This window comes from Eptesicus fuscus, chromosome 4 (assembly GCF_027574615.1).
Source record: "Eptesicus fuscus isolate TK198812 chromosome 4, DD_ASM_mEF_20220401, whole genome shotgun sequence".
Classification (NCBI taxonomy): domain Eukaryota; kingdom Metazoa; phylum Chordata; class Mammalia; order Chiroptera; family Vespertilionidae; genus Eptesicus; species Eptesicus fuscus.
The window spans coordinates 866,960-888,580 of NC_072476.1; the positions used below are offsets into that span (position 1 = coordinate 866,960).

Here is a 21,621-nt window from a genome sequence, read left to right on the forward strand (position 1 = left end):
ATATGTTTTTATTGATTTCAGAGAGAGAAGAGGGAGGAGAGAGAGAAACATTGATGTGATAAACAACAGAAACATCGATTGGTTGCCTCCCAAACACACCCTGAAAGGGGATCAAACCCAAAACCTAAAACTTTAAAAAAAAAATCATAGATTAAAAAAGCACTGAGATATATGTGCCGTGACCCAGAATCAAATCCGTGAACCTTTGGGACATGGGACGACACTCCAACCAACTGAGCCACACTTGCCAGGGCTAATAAATATCCTATCTAATAATAGAGTAACATGTAAATTACCATCACTCCTCTACGCTCACGATTGGGCGACGGGAGGCTGGGGGGCGGGACTCAGGGTGGCCTATCCGGCCATTGAGAGGCACGGATACGCTGCCACTGAGGGGGGCTACCCTGCTGTTGAGAGGCGCGGGGGGGGGGGGGACTCCCGCCCCCTGTGCCTCTCAACGGCCAGATCCGCAGCCGCTGAGGGGGCCTGCCGCGGACACCCAGCTGCGCCTCTCAACGGCAGGGTAGCCCCCCTCAGCGGCCGCAGACCATCAAAAGTGGGGGAGCTGGGTGTCTGTCTGCTCTGGCACCAGCGGACAGGCACCCAGCTACACTGCGAAAAGCGAAAGCGTGTAGGGGACCCTACACGTGCATGATTCAATCATGCACTGGGCCTCTAGTATCTTTATAAAATATTAAATATTTTATTTTATTTTTTTTTTTATATATTTTATTGATTTTTTACAGAGAGGAAGAGAGAGGGATAGAGAGTTAGAAACATCGATGAGAGAGAAACATCGATCAGCTGCCTCTTGCACACCCCCTACTGGGGATGTGCCTGCAACCAAGGTACATGCCCTTGACCAGAATCGAACCTGGGACCCTTGAGTCCGCAGGCCGACGCTCTATCCACTGAGCCAAACCGGTTTCGGCAATATTAAATATTTTATACTTAAAATTTTTTTGTTTAAAGGCACCTTTAATATATTATCTATACTAATAATAGAGTAAGATGCAAATTGACCGTACCTTTGCGACACCCACCAGCCAATCAGGAGTGAGTATGCAAATTAACCCAACAAAGATGGTGGGTTAATTTGCATATGCAGGCGCCAAGCGGCTGGGGGCGGGGTGGGATGCTTGCATCATTGCCGTGGCGATGACACTGGCGTTCTGCACTGCCCCAGCTGCCCCAGGCCTCTGGGCAGTATGGGAAGGCAAAAAGGCCAGAGCGAAGACGGTGCCAGCAGCCAGGGGAAGGAAGGCCCATTCTTGCACAAATCTTTGTGCATTGAGCCTCTAGTACTTAATATAATATTATGTAAGATCTATTAATAATGTATTGTTAATATTATTAATTGATATATTAATATAATGATAGGTTATGCAATTAATCTTATTTAATGTGACATTACATAAAATATTAAAATAAGGACATTCTTACCCTAGCCTGTTTTACTCAGTGGTTAGAGCATCAGCCTTGGACTGAAGGGTCTCGGGTTCAGTTCTGGTCAAGGGCACCTACCTTGGTTGCAGGCTAGATCCCTGGCCCCAGTTAGGGTGCGTGCAGGAGGCAACCAATCGATGTGTCTCTCTCATATTGATGTTTCTCTCTCTGTCTCTCCCACTCTCTCTCTCTCTAAAAAAAAAAAAATGAACATTCTTATTTTACAAATACAATGTGTGCATTTTAAGTGCTATGAAAGTGTTTGTGGATTTACACTATTCTTAGTCAGAGACATCCACTTACTGAGAACAGCTGGAATCCAGGAAGCAAGCACACACAGTAGAAATGCTTGCTTACAGGTGAGAGTCATACTTGGTCCATGACACCCAGGTGGCCTAGACACCCATCTGGAGAGCGTGCTCTCTGACGCTTCCATTCAATGCGGATAGACTGTCGGTCATGGGACAGAGTGGGCCCTGTCTAGAAAGAGGACCTCAAAACATGAGTATTTCTCCAGATGTGAGAGGCCTTTGATTTTAAGGAGCTAGAGGCATAATGAGCCCCACAAGTCTGAAGCAGCTAATCAGAGGCCTGAAAAAGCCCTGCTGTGCATTTCACCAGTCCACTCAACAGGACTGAAGTCCTACAGAAGCAGTGCCGGGATGGTTTGGGTAGGTTTGCTTACAGATCCGGGTCGGTGCTGTCCAGAGGTCAGCACTTCAAAATTCCCCCAGGAGAGGTCATTTACGGCCCCAAATAGAATAAACCAGTTTGGGGTGGTTCTCAAATTCAACAGTTCACTTTTTGTTGAATTTGATTGTGCATGTCTATTACTGTAACATATACATACTAGAGGCCCAGTGCACAAATTCATGCATGGGTGGGGTCTGGCCGGCCCAGCTCCATTCAGGGTGGATCGGGGCTGGGCCTGTTGGGATGAGGAGACGGCGGGAGGTTGGCCAGCCAGCCCGCCTGGATCAGGGCCTGATCAGGGCCCCCAATTAGGGTCAGGCCGGCTGGGGGAAGGGGCCTAGATTGGCCAGTGGGCCTTGACCCCAATTGGGGTGGGTGGAGAGTGCCAATTGGGGGCTAACAGCCTGGGGGAGGGGCCATGGGTGGTTGGCCGGCCAGCCCTGCCCCTAATCAGGGTGGGGGGCGATCATGGATGGGATCAGCTTGGGGAGGGGCTGCGGGCCAATCAGGACGGTGGGGGCCCATCGGGGGTGTGGCTGGCCTGGGGGAGAGGCTGCAGAAGGTTGGCTGGCCAGCCCTGCCCCCTATTGGGTGGGTGCAATCAGGGGCGGGCCTATCATGGTGGGTGGGCTGATCGGAGGTGCGGCTAGCTGGGGGAGGGGGAGGAAGGGAGGGAGCATTTGGTCGGCAGGCCCTGCTCTTCATCAGGGTGGGAGAGTCCAAGCAGGGCAGGCTTGCAGGAGGGAGGGGTCTGGAGGTTGGCTGCCAGTCCCTCCCCCTGATCCAGCTGGTTTGGTGGCCACAGTGGGCATCATAGTGACCGGTTGTTAGGTTGTTATGGCCGTTATAGTAGCTGCCTTTTTATATATAGAGATTCCTTCCAATAATTGAAAATTCCCAACAGACATACAGTCACTAGTATTTGCTTTGTTACCCCTGTGAGATGGACAGAGAATTTGGGGCTGTAGCCATCAGCTCTGGTCATGGCCTTTCATCAGCCACATCTGACACCTGTGTCTCTCTCTGTCATCCAGACACTCACCACCTACCCCATCACCACCTTGTGCTGCGCGCCCACTGTGTACCGGATGCTCGTGCAGAAAGACCTTAAGAGGTGCGTGGGTAGGAATCTCCATCTGAGCTACAAGCCAAGCTATACCGGGAGCAAACCCTCTCTCCGCAGGGCATCCTGTGCGTGTGGAGGTCGAGCAGCATCCCTGGCCTCCACCTCCTGGGTGCCGGGGGCCCTCCGTCTCCACCAGCGTGACCGTGAAAGGGTCTCCGAATAGTGCCTAAAGCCGGGTGGCCTCTCTGCCAGGGCCACGTGGATATGTATAGCGTCCTTCACAGGCCGTGCAAAGTATCAGCTTAAAAATCACCCCGCTCTGTTTGGTCCAGCATTTACTGACTCACCCCTAATGCCTTGGCAGGGCCGGACCAAATGATTTCGAAAGCCTCCTACGGCCGTGGGCCGGGGGTCTCCCACTCCTGCTAAAATCTCGGGGAAGGGGGAGGGACAAAAGGCCCCCGTTTAAGAATAACAGGGGTGGCCTCTAGGGGACATGAACGGTTGCAGGGACAACCAGAGCCCCACGGTTCCAGCACCCCCCCCTCCCGCCCCCAGAACAGCCATAACTACATATACTGCCGGACGAGAGGCCCGAGGCCTTCGATCCGAAGGTTCTACTCAATTTGGCCGAATCACCCGAACGCCCAGGGGAGCTGCGGGGTCGGGAGGAGGGAGGAAGAGAGAACACTTCGGTGGCCGCCTCTGCTCCGCGAGGTGCGGAGCCAGGAGGCGAGAGGCCGAGAGGCCGAGCCCACGTGGACCTTCCCGGAGGCAGCGTCCGCCCGCGTGGCCGGCCCTCGGGTGCGGCCCCTCGGCCCCACCAGGCCGCCCGGCCCGTGGGAGAGGCCTCTCACGGCCTGCACCCCGCCGGCCGGGGACCTCCGGGCGGAGCCCCGGCTCCCGAGCACACAGGCGGCTGTGCTCCCACGGCGCCCGGGCCCCGCGGCCTCGCCCAGCTCCCCTGACTGCACCCCAAGAGGGTAAGAGCCCCTGGGGCTGCGGCGAGGACGGGTCAGCCGGGGAGCCCCGCCAGCGCCCCCCAGGAGCGGCAGCTCCGCCCTCCCCGAAGGCCCAGCCTCAGTTTCCCCCGGGAGAGGGGCTCCCACAGCCCTGCCACCGGGCGCGCTAGCGTGGCCCCTTCCCGGGCAAACCTCGCAGCCAGGGTGACAGCACCGTCAGCACCCACCCCCCCCCCCGCAGGGTGCCCGCCCTGCCCGGAAACCGTTCTCGCCGTCCACAGGCTCCATGCTACATGCTACATGCTACATGTTACATGCTACATGCTCCATGCTACATGCTCCATGTGTGAACGGCGTGTGGCGGGGCGGAGGTGCGGCCCGTGCTCCGCCAGTCGCCTCCGCGGGCCCGCCTCCTCCCCTCCGCCGTGTGCTGGTGGTGGAACCCCTAACCCCCCGTGCTGAGAGCCGCTCGGGTCCCCCCCCCCCCCCCCCATCTCACGCAGCTCTTTGTCTCTCAAGATACAAATTCCTGAAGCTGCGGCGCTGCCTGACGGGCGGGGAGCCCCTCAACGCCGAGGTGCGGGAGCAGTGGAAGGGGCGGACGGGGCTGGACCTGCACGAGGGCTACGGACAGACGGAGGTGGTAGGTGCAGGGGCAGCCGAGCCCTGGGGTGTCCCTGGCATGCTGACGTTTCTAGGGCGCTCCCTCCCCTGCCCGTAGTTATCAAAACGTCTGAGTTACCGTCAGGGCTGGCTGGAGGGAACTGTGATGGTTCCTCATAGCCTCCCTGTCTCCTCCGCACCCAGAGGTTTTAGAGGGTGAGGGGTTGTGCAGCTCATTTTATTTATTATTGTTGTTGTTGTTACTTACTGATTTTGAGAGAGGAAACATGGACTTGTTCCATTTAGTTGTGCATTCATTGGTTGATTCTTGTATGTGCCTTTTCTGGGGATCAAACCCACAACCTTGGCGTATCGGGACGCCGCTCTCCAAGTGAGCTACCCCGCCAGGGCTCCGCAACTCCTCTTTCCATCACACTCCAAGGACCCAGCGAGGTGCCTTAGCCTAAAGCAGTGGTCGGCAAACTCACTAGTCAACAGAGCCAAATACCAACAGTACAACGATTGAAATTTCTTTTGAGAGCCAAATTTTGTAAACTTAAACTATATAGGTAGGTACATTGTTATTAACTTAATTAGGGTCCTCCTAAGCTGTCCTTTGCTAAAAACTCAAGGGGCCAAAGAGCCGCATGTGGCTCGCGTGCCACGGTTTGCCGACCACTGGCCTAAAGGAATGGTCTTCACAGTGTGGGCCTCAAACCTGCAGTGTCAGCAGCATGTGGGAATTTGGTAGAAATACAAATGCTCAGAATCCCCCTCCCCAGACCTCCTGAGTTAGAAACTCTGGGATGGGCCCAGAACCTGTGTTTTAACAAACGCCAGGCAATTCTGACAAACACTCCAGTCTAAAGTACTTTAGAATATGAGCGCGCATACTGGGAAAACTGGTAAAAACCGAGTCCTAGTTGCATTGTCGTATATGAACAGCTGCTGGAAAGGAATCTTTGCTTGCTTATATAAAATGTGCTCCCTGCAGGGCATCATTTGTGCCAATCTGAAAGGACAGGACATTAAACCGGGCTCGATGGGGAAGGGAGTCCTGCCCTATGATGTCCAGGTGGGTGACATCCGACTGGTTCAATAAAGAATGTTTTACGGCGTTTTCCGCTGATCAGTATAAAACGGTTCCTAACCCATTTCCATTTTGTGAAAAGAAAACTTAAAGAACCTAAATTGATTCTTTCATTCTAGATTATAGATGAAAATGGCAACATCCTACCAACTGGCAAAGAAGGAGACATTGCCCTCTCGCTGAAGCCCACCCGGCCCTTCTCTTTCTTCTCAGAATATGTGGTACGAGAAGGCAGAGCACGCTGCTTACGCTTTAACAGAAAAGCTGGCGAAGGGGTTCAGACAGGCGCGGGGCCAGATTACTACCAGGTTCTGCATGGAACCTTGGGCAAGTCACAGCACCCAGTCTCTCTCCGCTGTAAAGGGAGAGGATCTTCTGTCTCCGCAGAGTTTTGTAAATATGTCTGCGTGTTAGAGACCGGTGCGCGCTGTCCTCAGAAAGCACCCGGACAGGCTGCCGGGGAGGGGAGAAGGCCCAGAGGTGAACTGACTGTGTTATACTCTTGGGCCTTCCGTGTTCTGCACCAGAAGCTGCTTTTAAGAATTCCCTTCCTTTAGAATTAGGACGTGCAGTGTTAGTCACTTCAGGGTGCCTGTTCTATTCCGACCAAATTAACCCCCGTGTCACCTTTGATTCCTAGGACAATCCAGGGAAAACCGCCGCCACGGTCAGAGGGGATTTTTATGTCACCGGAGACAGAGGCGTGATGGACAGCGACGGCTACTTCTGGTTTGTTGGCAGAGCTGATGATGTCATCATAACCTCCGGGTGGGTACATCGGCCACAGCTAGCGAGCAGTCCCTCGCCAGGGGAGCCTTCGGCCCGGTGGTGCAGGGCTGTCCCGCCTCTCTTCCCCCAGGTACCGCATCGGGCCCTTTGAGGTGGAGAGCGCGCTGATTGAGCACCCCGCGGTGGTGGAGTCGGCCGTGGTCAGCAGTCCAGACCCCATCAGGGGAGAGGTAGCGTGAATGCCGCTAATGAAGCAGCAACTTCATTCTTTCAAGTTCTGTCCATTTGGCCACAAAAGAGTGAATCAGGAGTGGCCGTGTGATTCTCATTATGAGGCACACACGTGGCAAAAACGTACACTGGCATCCACATCCCACGTGGATTGTGTCCCAAAGGGGACGTTTTAGGATTCTTTTGGTGGCAAGTGACAAGAATGCAACTCACACTGACTTTTTTTTAAGGAATTTATTGGCTTACCACAGTGAGGCCTCCAGGCACAGCCACACCCAAGGGTTCACATGCAGGTGGCAAAACCTAGCGTCTCCATTTACTGCAGCGGTTCTCAACCTTCCCAGTGCCGCGACCCTTTAATACAGTTCCTCATGTGGTGGTGACCCCCAACCATAAAACGATTTTGGTTGCTACTTCATAACTGTAATTTTGCTACTGTTATGAATTGTAATGTAAATATCTGTGTTTTCCGATGGTCTTAGGCGACCCCTGTGAAAGGGTCGTTCGACCCCCAAAGGGGCCACGACCCACAGGTTGAGAACCGCTGCTTTACTGGCTCTGCTGTTCTTCATGGTGCCTCCATTTGGGGGCGGAGGGTCTTTTTACTCGACAGCAGCCAGTTCCAGATAGGCACAGCTTCACCACCTCAGGGAAGGGGTCGGCTTCCCTGCCAAGTCTCAAGCAACTCCCGGAACCCATGTGCCTGTCTTAGATCACGTCTCTAACCAAAGTGGTCCGGGATGGTGATGCGGCCTGGCCAGGCCAGGATCATGTGCTGGTCACTGGAGGCAGGAGTTAAGAGTCAGCGCCCCAGAGGTTAGGGTAACCCTCCTCAGGAAAGGCAGGGCACTGTTATCAAAAAGGGGGCGACCGACACGGCACAAGGGCTGCGGGCTGTACTGTACGCACATGGTCATGGACTCAGAACACATTTCCTCACAGAAACAATGCCAACAGGAGACGCTGGCCAGGTCGCCAAACAAGCCCCACGAGGCGATGACAGGAAGCTTGGGGGATGACGGCAGTGGCTCAGCTCCAGGAGGAAGCACGTGGGATGGAAGGGAGATTCCTTTCCTCACAGACATTTCCTACACTCAGTAGGGCAACACTTCAAAATCACTTTTCCTGTCAGTATCCTTCCACAGCTCTTTCTCTACCCCTCACATAGCAGTGCCCCTGGATCCCAGACCCGTACACCCTGTACCACTTCTACTCAGTGGGTTCCTGTCTCCCAAATATTGTTCTCCTGCCACCATCTTCTCATCCTCTCAACATAACTGATTTCAGCTGAACTTCAAAAGTAAACACAAATTAGTCAATGTGTGAATTAAATTTAAACTACACTTGCTAACCTTAATAATTACCTAACTGCTGGGTCTTCAATAGTATTACAGAGAAAAGCGAAAAATAGCAGGCAGGCGAGACTTTCAAAGCCAGCTCAGTCCTCCCCAAGACTCCACCTCCAGCAAACACCACCCGCTGCATCCCCCCAAGCCCCTTTCACACCACATTCTCCAGAGCCTCCATTTGTCCCACTCATGCTCCTAGCGGTGCAGGTCTGACAGAGTGAGAGGGCGTCTGTGAGACTGCAGTGCAAATACACGTGTGACCTGGAAGTAAGAAACCTTCAGCTTTACTGAACCCCTGGCTCACGCTCAGACCGTCCCCGTGGGTCAGACCGCCGGCCGCGCTGTGCCCACGCTTGTTCCGACTCAGAGGGGAACCTGGCTTCGCGGCACTCATCACTCAGCTGCTGCTAGCAAACCATGAGTGCCTGGGTCCTGACCGGTCCCCAACTCTTATTCTCCTCCCGCAGGTCGTGAAAGCTTTTGTGGTCTTATCTGCGCCCTTCAAATCATCCGACCCAGAGAAACTAACTCTTGAGCTTCAGGAGCACGTGAAAAAAGTAACTGCACCGTACAAATATCCAAGAAAGGCAAGTGTTTTGCCCCAAAGTTAAGTGTATGTGACCAATCAAGCGTCTAGGCTAGTAAGTATATACCAGGTGTACCGGTTAATAATGGGGATTTTGTAATCAAAGAAAAACACGATAATTTCAAGAGAAACATCAGAAGTGCTTTATTCAAAATAATGTCCATCGCTAGCTACACATTTCCCCCATCTTTCAGGTAATTTGTGGGTACCGTCCCAATAGAACTTTTCTTGTTTTGAGGCAAACCATTCAGAGACACCATTTTCCACTTCTTCGTACATTTTGAAGTGCTGCTCAGAAAGTGCGTGTGCCATCGATCGGAACAAGGGGTAATCTGAAGGAGCAAGGTCTGGTGAATACGGCGGGTGGGTTCATACTTCCCAGGCAAGATCTTTTAACGTGTCTTTAACTGGTTTAAAGTGTGTGATGGTGTGTCACCATGAAGCAAAATTACTTTGCTGTGTCTTCTGGCACATTCTGGTGGTTTTGTGATCAAAGCGTGGTTCAAATTGATTATTTGTTGCCGAATGCGATCAGTATTAACAGCTTCACCTGGTTTTAGAAGCTCATAATACACCACACCTTCCTGATCCCACCAAACGCAGAGCATTGTCTTCTTTCTGAAGCGATTTGGCCTTGCAGTCGATGTTGATGGTTGACCTGGATCAACCCATGATTTTGTGCGTTTGGGATTCTCAAAATAAATCCACTTTTCATCGCCAGTCACAATGCGATGCAAAAAAGACTTTCTTTCGTGCCGTTGAAGCAACATTTTACTGATGACTTTTCGGTTTTCCATTTGTCTTTCGTTCAGTGGATGTGGCACCCATTTTCCTTCCTTTAAAATTTTTTCCCATTGTTTGTAAATGATCAGAAACTGTTTGCTGAGCAACATTTAATCTTTCTGCAAGTTGTTTTTGAGTTTGACACACATCTACATCCAATAATGCTTGTAATTGTTGGTCTTCAAATTTTTTCGGTTGACCTGGATGTTGTCTTTCACATTGAAATTATCATTTTTAAAGCGTTTAAACCAACATTCACAAGTATCTTGAGATGGAGCATGTTCACCATAAGCTTCCCAAAGTATACGATAACTTTTTCTTCAAAATAATGAATTAAAACTTCCCGCAAATGCTCCTTTTTGGCACAAAATTCAACATTTTTAAGTGTAAAAATATCTATGATGTTAATACCTTCAGCAAATTTGACATGAAGTTTTGAAGCTTGCTGTCAATACAACAAAATAGCATACATATCAAATTGCATATATATCAACATATGTGTAACTCCACCTATTGAAAAAATCCGCATTATTAACTGGTACACCTAGTAGATCTTATTAGCTTTTTATTTAATTTTAATTTTTTAAAAATCTTTACTGTTGAAAGGATTACATATGTCCCCTTTTTTCTCCTCATTATAAACAGGAGCTATGCATTTCAATTTGTTAAGCTCTAGGAGTTTTGCTTTAAAATATTTTATACTAGGAAACTACAAATGCTTGCTAAACCAGAAGTTTTAATTTACTCTGCAGTACTGAGTAACTAGTAAGAAGCCTCATAGGACTAAGTCAGTCCCATTCCATATGAGGGGGAAAAATGGGGGCAAATTGTTCCTAAAGACAGTACCCGATTCAGCTACCAGAGTGCTCTTGGGCCTAATATACTTGGAAATTCAAAGCACAGGCCTTGTACTGACAGTTGGGACAAGTCCAGTGGAATCAAGTGTCTCATGATGTTTTGGTGATTAGGTGGAGTTTGTTGAGCAGCTCCCGAAGACCATCACAGGGAAAATCAAGCGCAACGTCCTAAGAGACCAGGAGTGGGGGCGGACATAGCTGGATGGAAGCAAGCATGAAGTACCGACAGAGCGGCTTTCTGTTTCCTGATGGTTCAGTGACAACTCTCTTAAAAAACATAAGATTTTTCCTGGTTGAAAACTCAACTGAGTCTATGTTTTGTACTTAGCCAAAAAATAAATAAAAATCTAAATACTGGGAAGAAAATTGTTAGGATAACTAAACTGACACAGGCAATGATTATGATGAATATTGTTTAAAATTGCAGGGATCAAATGATTGCTTGGAAATACACAGTAGACAATGAATTTATTTTGTGCCTGATTAAACAAAAATAAAGATTAGAAGTATTCTAAGACAAATGTTCAAGACAGAATTCTGCTTAATATTTTTATATATTACTAATTCTTTTTTTATTAAGGTATTATATGTGTACATATCTTACCATTGCCCGCCCCCTCCACCCCACTCCCATACATGCCCTCACCCCTCAGAGTTTTGTGTCCATTGGTTATGCGTATATGCATGCATACAAGTCCTTCGGTTGATCTCTTATCTCCCCCACCTCTCCCTAACCTTCCCCCTGTAATTTGACATTCTGTTTGATGCTTTACTGTCTCTGTATCTATCTTTATGTTCAACAGTTTATAATTTTCTTTTTTATCCACAAATGAGGGAGATCATGTGGTATTTTTCTTTCATTGACTGGCTTATTTCACTTAGCATAATGTTCTCCAATTCCATTTAGGTTGCTGCAAATGGTGAGCATTCCTTCTTTTTTATGGCAGCATAGTATTCCATCGTGTAGATGTACCACAGTTTTCTGATCCAGTCATCTGCTGATGGGCACCTAGGCTGTTTCCAGATCTTAGCTATTGTAAATTGTGCTGCTATGAACATAGGGGTGCATATACCCTTTCTGATTGGTGTTCCCAGTTTCTTAGGATAGATTGCCAGGAGTAGGATTACTGGGTCAAATGGAGTTCCATTTTCAGTTTTTTGAGGAAACTCCATACTGTTCTCCACAGTGGCGGCACCAGTCTGCATTCCCACCAGCAGTGCACGAGGGTTACTTTTTCTCCGCATCCTCGCCAACACTTGTCGTTTGTTGATTTGTTGATGATAGCCATTCTGACAGGTGTGAGATGGTACCGCATTGTCGTTTTTTTTTTTTTTATTAATTTCTTTATTGATTAAGGTGTCACATATTTGTCCTCATCCCCCCATTCCCATCCCACACCCCTCCCCACGGGTGCCCCAACCCCCTGTTGAACTTAGCCATTGGATAGGCTCGTATGCATGCACACAAGTCCTTTGGTTGATCTCTCCCCCCTCCCCCCACCCTCCCCTATCCTCCCTCTGAGGCCCGATAGTCCGATCGATGCCTCCTTGTTTCTGGTTCTGTTCTTGTTCATCATTCTATGTTGTTCATCATTTCCCCTAGAAGAGCGAGATCATGTGTCACTAGAGATATACTTATAAGAACTGAATGTGAGACGAGCAATAATAGTTATGCTGACAGGCAAATGAATCAGTCTGTAGTGAGTTTCTTTCTGGACCAACAGTTCTTTAGAGACCCAATTTCAATGTCCACCAGTTCCTTATGTGTACATGTCAGCACTGACCCCTCAGCTCTGGATGGTGGACAAATGGTGGTAACGGAGGTCCGACTCCCTCTGGTTTGGTTTCGGCCGGACCCAGGGGCACGGCTTCACCTGGACTCAGGGGCACGTGGCCTCACCCAGACCCAGGGGGCATGTGACCTCACCCAGGACCGGGACCCAGCCTCACCCAGATCCAGGGGCACACGGCCTCACCAGACCCAGGATCTAGCTTCACCCGGACCCAGGGGCACGTGGCCTCACCCGGGCCCGGGACCCAGCCTCACCCGGATCCAGGGGCACACGGCCTCTCCCAGACCCAGGATCCGGCTTCACCCGGAGCCAGAGGAGCGTGGCCTCACCCAGACCCAGGGGCGTGTGGCCTCACCCGGATCCAGGGGCACATGGCCTCACCCGGACCCAGGGGCGCGTGGCCTCACCCGGGCCCAGGGACCCAGCCTCACCCGGGTCCAGGGACGCGTGGCCTCTCCCAGACCCAGGGGCGTGTGGCCACACCCGGACCTAGGTGCGCGAGGCCTCACCCAGATCCAGGGACACATGGCCTCACCCGGACCCAGGGGCGCATGGCCTCACCCGGACCCAGGGGCGCGTGGCCTCACCCGGGCCTGGGACCCAGCCTCACCCGGATCCAGGGACACATGGCCTCACCTGGACCCAGGGGCACGTGGCCTCTCCCAGACCCAGGGGCACGTGGCCTCACCCAGACCTAGGTGCGCGAGGCCTCACCCGGATCCAGGGACACATGGCCTCACTCGGACCCAGGGGCGCGTGGCCTCTCCCAGACCCAGGGGCGCGTGGCCTCACCCGGACCCGGGACCCAGCCTCACCCGGATCCAGGGACACATGGCCTCACCTGGACCCGGGGGTGCGTGGCCTCTCCCAGACCCAGGGGCGCGTGGTCTCACCCAGACCTAGGTGCGTGAGGCCTCACCTGGATCCAGGGACACATGGCCTCACCCAGACCCGGGGGTGCATGGCCTCTCCCAGACCCAGGGGCGCGCGGCCTCACCCGGACCTAGGTGTGCGAGGCCTCACCTGGATCCAGGGGCACACGGCCTCACCCGGACCCAGGATTCAGCTTCACCCGGACCCAGGGGCGCATGGCCTCACCCGAACCCTGAATCCGGCTTCACTTGGACCCAGGGGCGCATGGCCTCACCCAGACCCAGGGGCGTGAGGCCTCACCTAGACCCAAGGGCGTGTGACCACACCCGAGCCCAGAGGCTCGCAGCCTCGCCCGGACCCGGGTCTCAGCAGGGTTTCGTCTTCTTGATCCCAATTCCTGTTGGTCAATTCCCTCTCAGCAATTCCTTCGGCCATTTTCTCGGAGCTCCAGGGCGGCTGCCACAGAACTCGTTGGGCGGCGGGCTCGGCGAAGCTCCGGTGTGCCCGGTGCACGGCGGCGGGCTGGTCCGGTGTCGCTGCGTCGGCCCTTGGGTCTGCAGCGGTGGCTGGTCGCACCTGGCCGCTTCCGGGGCGTTGAGATTCTTGAAGGACTCGGAGGTCAGCAAGCGTGGAGTCTCCCACCCCATGTCTCCCAGGGGCTCGTCTGTCTGTGCTCGGCAGCGAGTGGAGCCGTCCCCTCAGCCGGAGACCGCCGGGGGAACTGCGCCGAGCACGTTCCAGGCCGCCATTGTGTCGCCTGAGCCGTAGTTCTTAAAGTGTGGACTTTGGGTCACCGGCATCAGCATCATCCCGTGTACCCCTCTCTTTTATTCTAGTTGTAGAGCATCTGCTCAGCCAGCCCTCCGGTGGTTCTGGATGGTGTCTGCTCTGCTCTCCCGTTGTAGTCTCAAAATTGTTGTGGTAGGCAACAATCAGGCTTCCGCCCTATGCTTCCATCTTGGTCCTCCTTTGTGCAGTTAAGTCTTGATTGTTGTTGGTGTCACTGGGAGGAATTGCCCTCCAGGCCAATTGGCCATGAGGACCCTCTTTGTCTATATAGGAAGAGTTGCTGTGCAGGAGACGTTTATGGGCCGGGTCTTGGTGCAGCAATGCTTTGGCGCTCACTGAGTCTGCTTCTTGAATGTATCCCTTATGCAAGTGGTTGAAATCTGGTGTCATCTCACACCGACCACTAGATGCCCTCGTTTCTGGGTCGCCGATGGAGTATAGGTCAGCTACTGCCTGAGGCACTCATCAGGGAAAAGCCTCTGTGCTCAGCTTGGATGGGGCGGAGTTACAGGGTGGAGCCTACAACCTTGGCTTCCTGTCAGCCCCGCCCTATGAGGCTCCTGCGTCTGTGTCCCTCTGCACTCCCCGCAAACACCTCTGAGAGAAACGCGCCCTGGAGTTTCGCCCGCTGCCAAACAGTGCAGTCTCTCCCCTAATGAATCTGGATTCCCAGACCCCTGCCTGGAACTGGGTTTCAGTGTAGTTGGAACTGGGCCTCAGCGCAGTCTGGCGCCTCTGTCTCCTTCCCACCAGGGTAATTCAGCGGCACAGGCAAACAGTCCCTTCTCTGCGCACCTTCCCGTGCACGCCACTGGAGCTCTGCCTTCCGCTGCTCCTCTGTGCCTGCGCCCCACAGCCCAGATTCATTCCCCCAGCGTGCACCTGGCTTCCCAGGGTTTCGCCCGGAACTGGGGTTCAGTGCAGTCGGAGCTGGTGTTCAACGCAATCTGGAGCTTTTATCTCCTTCCTGCTAGTGAACGCCGGCCAGGCCGTCAGCCGCCCCTTCCTCTCCGGCTCCGTCCTCCCCGCACGTGCACGTGCTCGTGTCTCCATACCTCAGGCTTTTACGGCTCCTCTGATTATCCTTGTGGTTTTCTCTTTCCTTCTAGCTGTGGGCATTTCAGTCCGCCAGCTTTCCTGTGGTTCTGGATGATGTCCGTTTTGACTTTTAGTTGTATTTTTGAAATTGTTGTGCCCGGCTGTAGGTTAGGTGTTTAACCTATGTCGCCATCTTGGTTTCTCTAAAAATAACTTATTTTTTGAAGGCATATCTCCACATTGCCTCTGGGTACTTAAGAGTACAATAGAGTCAGGCATCTGAGCCGCCGCTTCCGCCTGTGTCCCGCATTGTCGTTTTGATTTGCATCTCGGGTAATTAGTGACTTAGAGCATGTTTTCATGTGTCTTTTGGCCTTCATTCTGTCTTCTTTTGAAAAGATTCTATTCAGGTCGGTTGCCCATATTTTTATTGGATCATTTATCTTCCCTTTATTAAGTTGTATAAGCTGCTTGTAGATGTTGGAGATTAAACCTTTATCAGTGATAACATTTGCAAATATGTTCTCCCATACAGTGGGCTTTCTTGTTGTTTTGTTGATGGTTTCTTTTCTGTGAAAGAGCTTTTTATTTTGATGTAGTCCCATTTGTTTATTTTCTCTTTAGCTTCCATTGCCCTAGGAGCAGTATCAGTGAAGAAGTTCTTTCAGCATATGTCTGAGATTTTGCTGCCTGTGGATTCCTCTAGTATTTTTATGGTTTCCCATCTTATGTTTAAGTCCTGTATCCATTTTGAGTTTATTTTTGTGTATGGCGTAAGTTGGTGATCTAGTTACATTTTTTTACATGTATCTGTCCAATTTTCCCAACACAATTTATTGAAAAGACTGTCTTGACTCCATTGTATGTTCATGCTTCCTTTGTCAAATATTAATTGAGCATAGTGGTTTGGGTTGATATCTGGATTCTCTATTCTGTTCCATTGATCTATATGTCTGTTCTTGTGCCAGTACCAGGCTGTTTTGAGAACAGTGGCTTTGTAATACAGCTTGAAATCTGGTATTGAGATCCCTCCTACTTTGTTCTTCTTTCTCAGGATTGCTGTGGCTATTCAGGGTATTTTTTTATTCCAGATGAATTTTTGTAGAGTTCTTTCAAGGTCTGTGAAATATGCCATTGGTATTTTAATGGGGAGTGCATTGAATCTATAGATTGCTTTGGGGAGTATGGACATTTTAATTATGTTGATTCTGCCAATCCATGTACATGGTATGTTCTTCGATCTGCTTACGTCTTCCTCTATCTCTTTCAGTGTCCTGTAGTTTTCCGCATAAAGGTCTTTTACCTCCTTAGTTAAGTTTATTCCTAGGTATCTTAATTTTTTTGGTGCGATGGTAAATGGGATTGCCTTTTTAGTCTCTCTGTCTGTAAATTCACTATTGGTGTATAGAAAGGCCATAGATTTCTTGGCATTAATTTTGTATCCTGCTACATTGCCGAATTCATTTATTAAGTCTATTATTTTTTTGATGAAGTCTTTCGGGTTTTTTATGTACAATATCATGTCATCTGCAAGTAAGGACAGCTTTACTTCTTCTTGTCCAATTTGGATGCCTTTTATTTCTTCTTCTTGTCTAAATGCAATGGCTAATACTCCCAGTACTATATCAAACAGGAGTGGTGAGAGTGGGCATCCCTGTCTTGTTCCTGTTCTTAGGGGAAATGGTTTTAGTTTTTCCTCATTGAGTATGATGTTTGCTGTGGGTTTATCATATGTAGCTTTTATTATGTTGAGATATGATCCTTCTATTCCCACCTTGTTGAGAGTTTTTATCAAGAAAGGGTGTTGGATTTTGTCAAATGCTTTTTCTGCATCAATTGATATGACTATGTGATTTTTATCTCTCAATTTGTTTATGTGGTGTATCACGTTTATTGATTTGCGGATATTGGACCATTCTTGCATTCCTGGGATAAATCCTACTTGGTCATGGTGTATGATCTTTCTGATGAACTGCTGGAGCCGATTTGCTAGAATTTTGAGAGGATTTTGGCATCTATGTTCATGAGGGATATTGGTAATTCTCTTTCATTGTGTTGTCTTTGTTTTTGGTATTAGGGTGATGCTGGCTTCATAGAAGGAGCCTGGAAGTGTTCCTTCCTCTTGAATTTTTTGGAATAGTCTGAGGAGGATAGGTTTTAGTTCTTCCTTGAATGTTTGGTAAAACACTCTTGTGAAGCCATCTGGCCCTGGGCTTTTGTTTGCCGGAAGCTTTTTGATGACTGCTTCAATTTCTTCCATAGTCATTGGCCTATTGAGCTGTTTAAATTCTTCCTGATTTTTTTTTTTGGAAGGGTATATTTTTGTAGGAATATGTCCATTTCCTCCAGGCTGTCCAGTTTGTTGGAATATAGTTGTTCGTAGTATTCTGAAACAATTCTTTGTATTTCAGTGGGGTCTGTTGTTATTTCACCTCTTTCATTTCTGATTTTGTTTATTTGGGTCCTCTCTTTGCTTCTTGGTGAGCCTGGCTGGAGGTTAATCAACCTTGTTTATCCTTTCAAAGAACCAGCTCTTGGTTTTGTTGATCTTTTGTATTGTTTCTTTGGTCTATATGTCATTTATCTCCGCTCTGATCTTTATTATTTCCTTCCTTCTGCTTACACTGGGCTTTTCTTGTTGCTCTCTAACTCTTTGAGTTGTAGGGTTAGGTAATTTATTACCATTGTTTCTTGTTTTTTTTTGCAGTAGGCTTGTAGAGCTATGAACTTCCCTCTCAAGACTGCTTTCACTGTGTCCCATATATTTTGGATTGTTGTGTCTTCATTGTCATTTGTTGCCATGATGTTTTTTATTTCTTCCTTGATCTCTCTGGTAACCCAGTCATTGTTTAATAGCATGCTGTTTAGTCTCCATGTGTTTGATTTCTTTGGGCTGTTTTTATTGTAGTTAATTTCCAGTTTTATGCCACTGTGATCTGAGAAGATGTTTGATATAATTTCTATCTTCTTGAATTTGGAGAGACTTTGCCTATGTCCCAACATATGGTCTATCTTTGAAAATGACCTATGTTCACTTGAGAAGAATGTATATTCTGTGGCTTTGGGGTGAAATGTTCTGAAGATGTCAATTAATTCCATCTGGTCTAGTGAGTTATTTAGGACTGTTTCTTTGCTGATTTTTTATTTAGAGGATTTGTCCAATGGTGATAGTGGGGTATTAAAGTCTCCTACTATGACTGTATTGCTGTCAATCTCTCCATTGATATCCTCCAGAAGTTTTTTTATGTATTTGGGTGCTCCTGTATTGGGTCCGTATGTTTACCAGAGTTATTTCTTCTTGTTGGATTGCTCTCTTTGGTATTATGAAGTGGCCTTCCTTATCTCTTATGTCCTTCACTTTGAGATCTAATTTGTCGGATATAAGTATTGCTACCCCAGCTTTTTTTTTCATTTCCATTCGCCTGGAAAACCTTTTCCATCCCTTCAACCTGTCTGTGTGCATCTTTTTTTCTGAGGTTGGTTTATTGTAGACAGCAGATGTACAGGTCTTGTTTTCTTATCCAATCCGTTACCCTATGTCTTTTGATTGGGGCATTTAATCCATTTACATTTAAAGTTATTATTGATAGGTACTTATTTGTTGCCATTTTTATTCTATACTCCTGTGTTCCTTCTTTGTTTCCTATTTCTTTTTTCTTTTTATTTACAGCAGATCCTTTAGCATTTCTTGCATTGCTAGTTTGGTGGTAATAAATTCCTTTAGTCCTTTTGTCTGTGAATCTCCTGATTTCACTTTCAATTTTGATTGATAGCCTTGCTGGGTACAGTATTCTTGGATTGAGACCCTTCCTTTGCATGACTTTGTATATTTCATTCCATTCCCTTCTGGCCTGATGAGCTTATGTTGAGAAATCAGTTGCTAGTCTGCTGGCGTTCCCTTGTATGTAACTTTCTGTCTCTGTCTGGCCGCTTTTAAGATTCTTACTTTGTCATTGGTGTTTGCCAATTTAATTATAATGTGCCTTTGTATCGGTCTTTTGGGGTTCACTTTGCTTGGAACTCTGTGAGCTTCTTGGATTTGTGTGGGTATTTTCTTCCCCATATCAGGGAAGTTTTCTGTCATTATTTCTTCAAACAGGTTTTCTATTCCTTGCTCAGTTTCCTTTCCTTTTGGAACCCCTATTATTCGGATGTTGTTTTGTTTCGTGTTGTCCCAAAGTTCCCTCAGACTCTCCTCCTGCTTAATTTTTTTTCTAGAAGTTGCTCTAATTGGGTATTTTTTTCCACCTTGTCTTCCAGCTCACTGATGCAGTCCTCTGCTTCTTCTAGTCTACTCTTGATGCTTTCTATTGAGTTCTTTATAGCAGCGATGTCATTTTTCATTTCTTCTTGGTTCTTCATTTCCTCTGGGTTCTTACTCATATTGTCGAATTTGTCTTCCATTCTTTTCAGCCACCTTGTGACAATTTCTCTGAATTCTTTCTCTAATAGGTTGCTGGCCTCTAATTCGTTTACTTCCTTTTCTGGTGATGTCTGCTTTTCTTTCCTATGCGAGCTGTTTCTTTGTCTCCCCATGGTCTCTCTTCTCCGGATGTCTGGTTATGTAGTTCTCTCTCTCCTGCGTTGATTTAAAGGCACAAAATACAACACAAGCAGGTACAACACACAAGGCACTGAACAGCGATGTATTCACGATATTAATAACCTCCAATAAAGATGACCACCAGAGAAAGGCAAATTAGAGGATAGGAGAGAAAGAAGAGTAAAAAGAAAGAAAGAAAAATGTGTCAAAATGAAATTGGAAAAGGAAAAAAAAAAATAAGAGAGACTAGAACGAGTCTAACAGAGAAAAGAGGAACAAACTATATATATGGAGATAAAACTCCAATAAAACAACCACTAATCACAGCAAATGCCAGCAACAAGTACCTGGAGATTAATACAACCTACAACACCAACTAATATCAAGTGAGGCAAGAGACAACGGAAATAAAAAACAAACAAAAGCACAGCAAACAAACAAAAAAACAAAGAAAAAGAATAAGCAAAACAATCTCATAAAAAAGCATAAAAATTCGATATAATCAACATTCAAGCAAGCAACAACAAAAGGACAGAGAGAAAAACAATTTTTTGAATAGTTAAGAGAGAAGTGTGTATGGACTTGGAGCAGGGGATTGGAAATTAGATATATAAGTAGGGTGAAATTTTAGCAGGGGTAAACAGAAAGAATAGGGAAAATCTAGAGCAGGAAAGGGTTAAGATAAGCAGGACACCAAAAGGGGAAAGGTTAGGAAGAGAGTGATGGCATCAAGGTAGAGTTCAGATAGAATAAAACGATGGTGACGGAAAGATGCAAATAGACTGTAGAACACTAATCCCAAAGTAAAATAAAGAGAAAATAAAATGACACTTTAAAAAAAAACTAATAAAAACAAGTATAAATAAAATAAAAAAGGTAAAATAGTAATAGTAATAATGCTGATTGCAAATAAAAATGTAATAAAAAGGTAAAATCAAGTGAGGAAAAAAGAAAAAAATATTTTAAGTAAATGATGCAAAAAATGAAAATAAAAAATTAAAATTAAAAAATTAAAATAAACAAATAAAATGTACAGTAGTGAAGGTCATTTACTTCCTCTATTATTCTGTTTGGCAGGCCTGTTTCCCAGTCCGGACAGTATTGCAGTTCCCCGCGTTTCACTGCTCCTCACTCTTGTAATCCAGACCTGATTTTTAACCCTTTGCACTCGCTTGTTTTTTTCTTGATTCCTTTATTCTACTCGGGATTTAATTTTTTAAATACCCCAGATTTTACAAAGCACGGCAGTAGAATTAAAAACTGGAGTTTCTTTTCATACAAACTTATTTATTTGGATTTTTTATATTTCAAATATTCAAAGAGTATAAAAAGAGTTGCTACCGATGCTAATCGTGTCGAGTCACACTCGACATCCGAGTGCAAAAGGTTAAGCAGGCGATTTTTTAATTTCTGGTAATCCTTGATTTTTGATTACTCTAGGGTCAATTTGTGATTCAGCCTCTGGGTGGCAGTGTTTCTGGGTTAACTTCCAGGACTCTAAGGCCTCCCTAGCCTTTTTTCTCTGTGGCACTCAATACCAGTTTGAGGAGGCTGACGGGCAATTTCAAGCAGACTGCACACCCCTGAAACTCCTAAGCTATCCCTCCGCGTCAGATCAAAACGGGTTGCTCTTTAGAGATCCCCCGTTAGCAGCTCTGAGGCCCCCTTCCACAATCACGGATCACAGTGACCCCAACAGCCACGGACTTCTCCAGGGACATACCTCCCTGGTCCTCCAGTTCCCGCAGTGCGCGCGTGCGTTTTTCTCTCCTGCCGGGTCTAGAGACCTTACCCCAGGGGTCCTCAAACGTCGGCCCGTAGGCCACATGCGGGTGTTTTTGCTGTTTTGTTTTTTTACTTCAAAATAAGATATGTGCAGTGTGCATAGGAATTTGTTCATAGTTTTTTTTAAAACTATAGTCCGGCCTCCAATGGTCTGAGGGACAGAGAACTGGCCCCCTGTTTAAAAAGTTTGAGGACCCCTGCCTTACCCTATACCCGGGAAATCTGACCTTTCCGTGGTGGAGTGAAGAGCTCCTTTGTGTCTAAGCATTTGCGCCACCTGGGACCGGTGTTCTGGGGCTCACAGCTGTTTGGCGGTCGCCGCAGTTGTCGATTTTCAGCCCTATGACAGGATCCACTTTCCCTTGCAAGATGGCGAGGTTTCCCATCCGAGCCCGTAGCTCC

The 21,621-nt window shown here is 48.1% G+C and overlaps 1 protein-coding gene across 1 annotated transcript in view; it reads left to right on the forward strand.

Moving 5' to 3' along the window:
- LOC103302975 (acyl-coenzyme A synthetase ACSM4, mitochondrial-like) overlaps window positions 1-10,596 on the forward strand; it is a 29,945-nt gene extending 19,349 nt beyond the window's left edge. The window contains exons 8-15 of the mRNA XM_054714134.1: window positions 3,177-3,256; window positions 4,690-4,813; window positions 5,768-5,848; window positions 5,983-6,084; window positions 6,504-6,631; window positions 6,723-6,822; window positions 8,640-8,759; window positions 10,510-10,596. Coding sequence (XP_054570109.1) covers window positions 3,177-3,256; window positions 4,690-4,813; window positions 5,768-5,848; window positions 5,983-6,084; window positions 6,504-6,631; window positions 6,723-6,822; window positions 8,640-8,759; window positions 10,510-10,596 — 822 coding nt within the window. The remainder of the gene's footprint in view (window positions 1-3,176; window positions 3,257-4,689; window positions 4,814-5,767; window positions 5,849-5,982; window positions 6,085-6,503; window positions 6,632-6,722; window positions 6,823-8,639; window positions 8,760-10,509) is intronic.
- The last annotated feature ends 11,025 nt before the right edge of the window (window positions 10,597-21,621 follow it).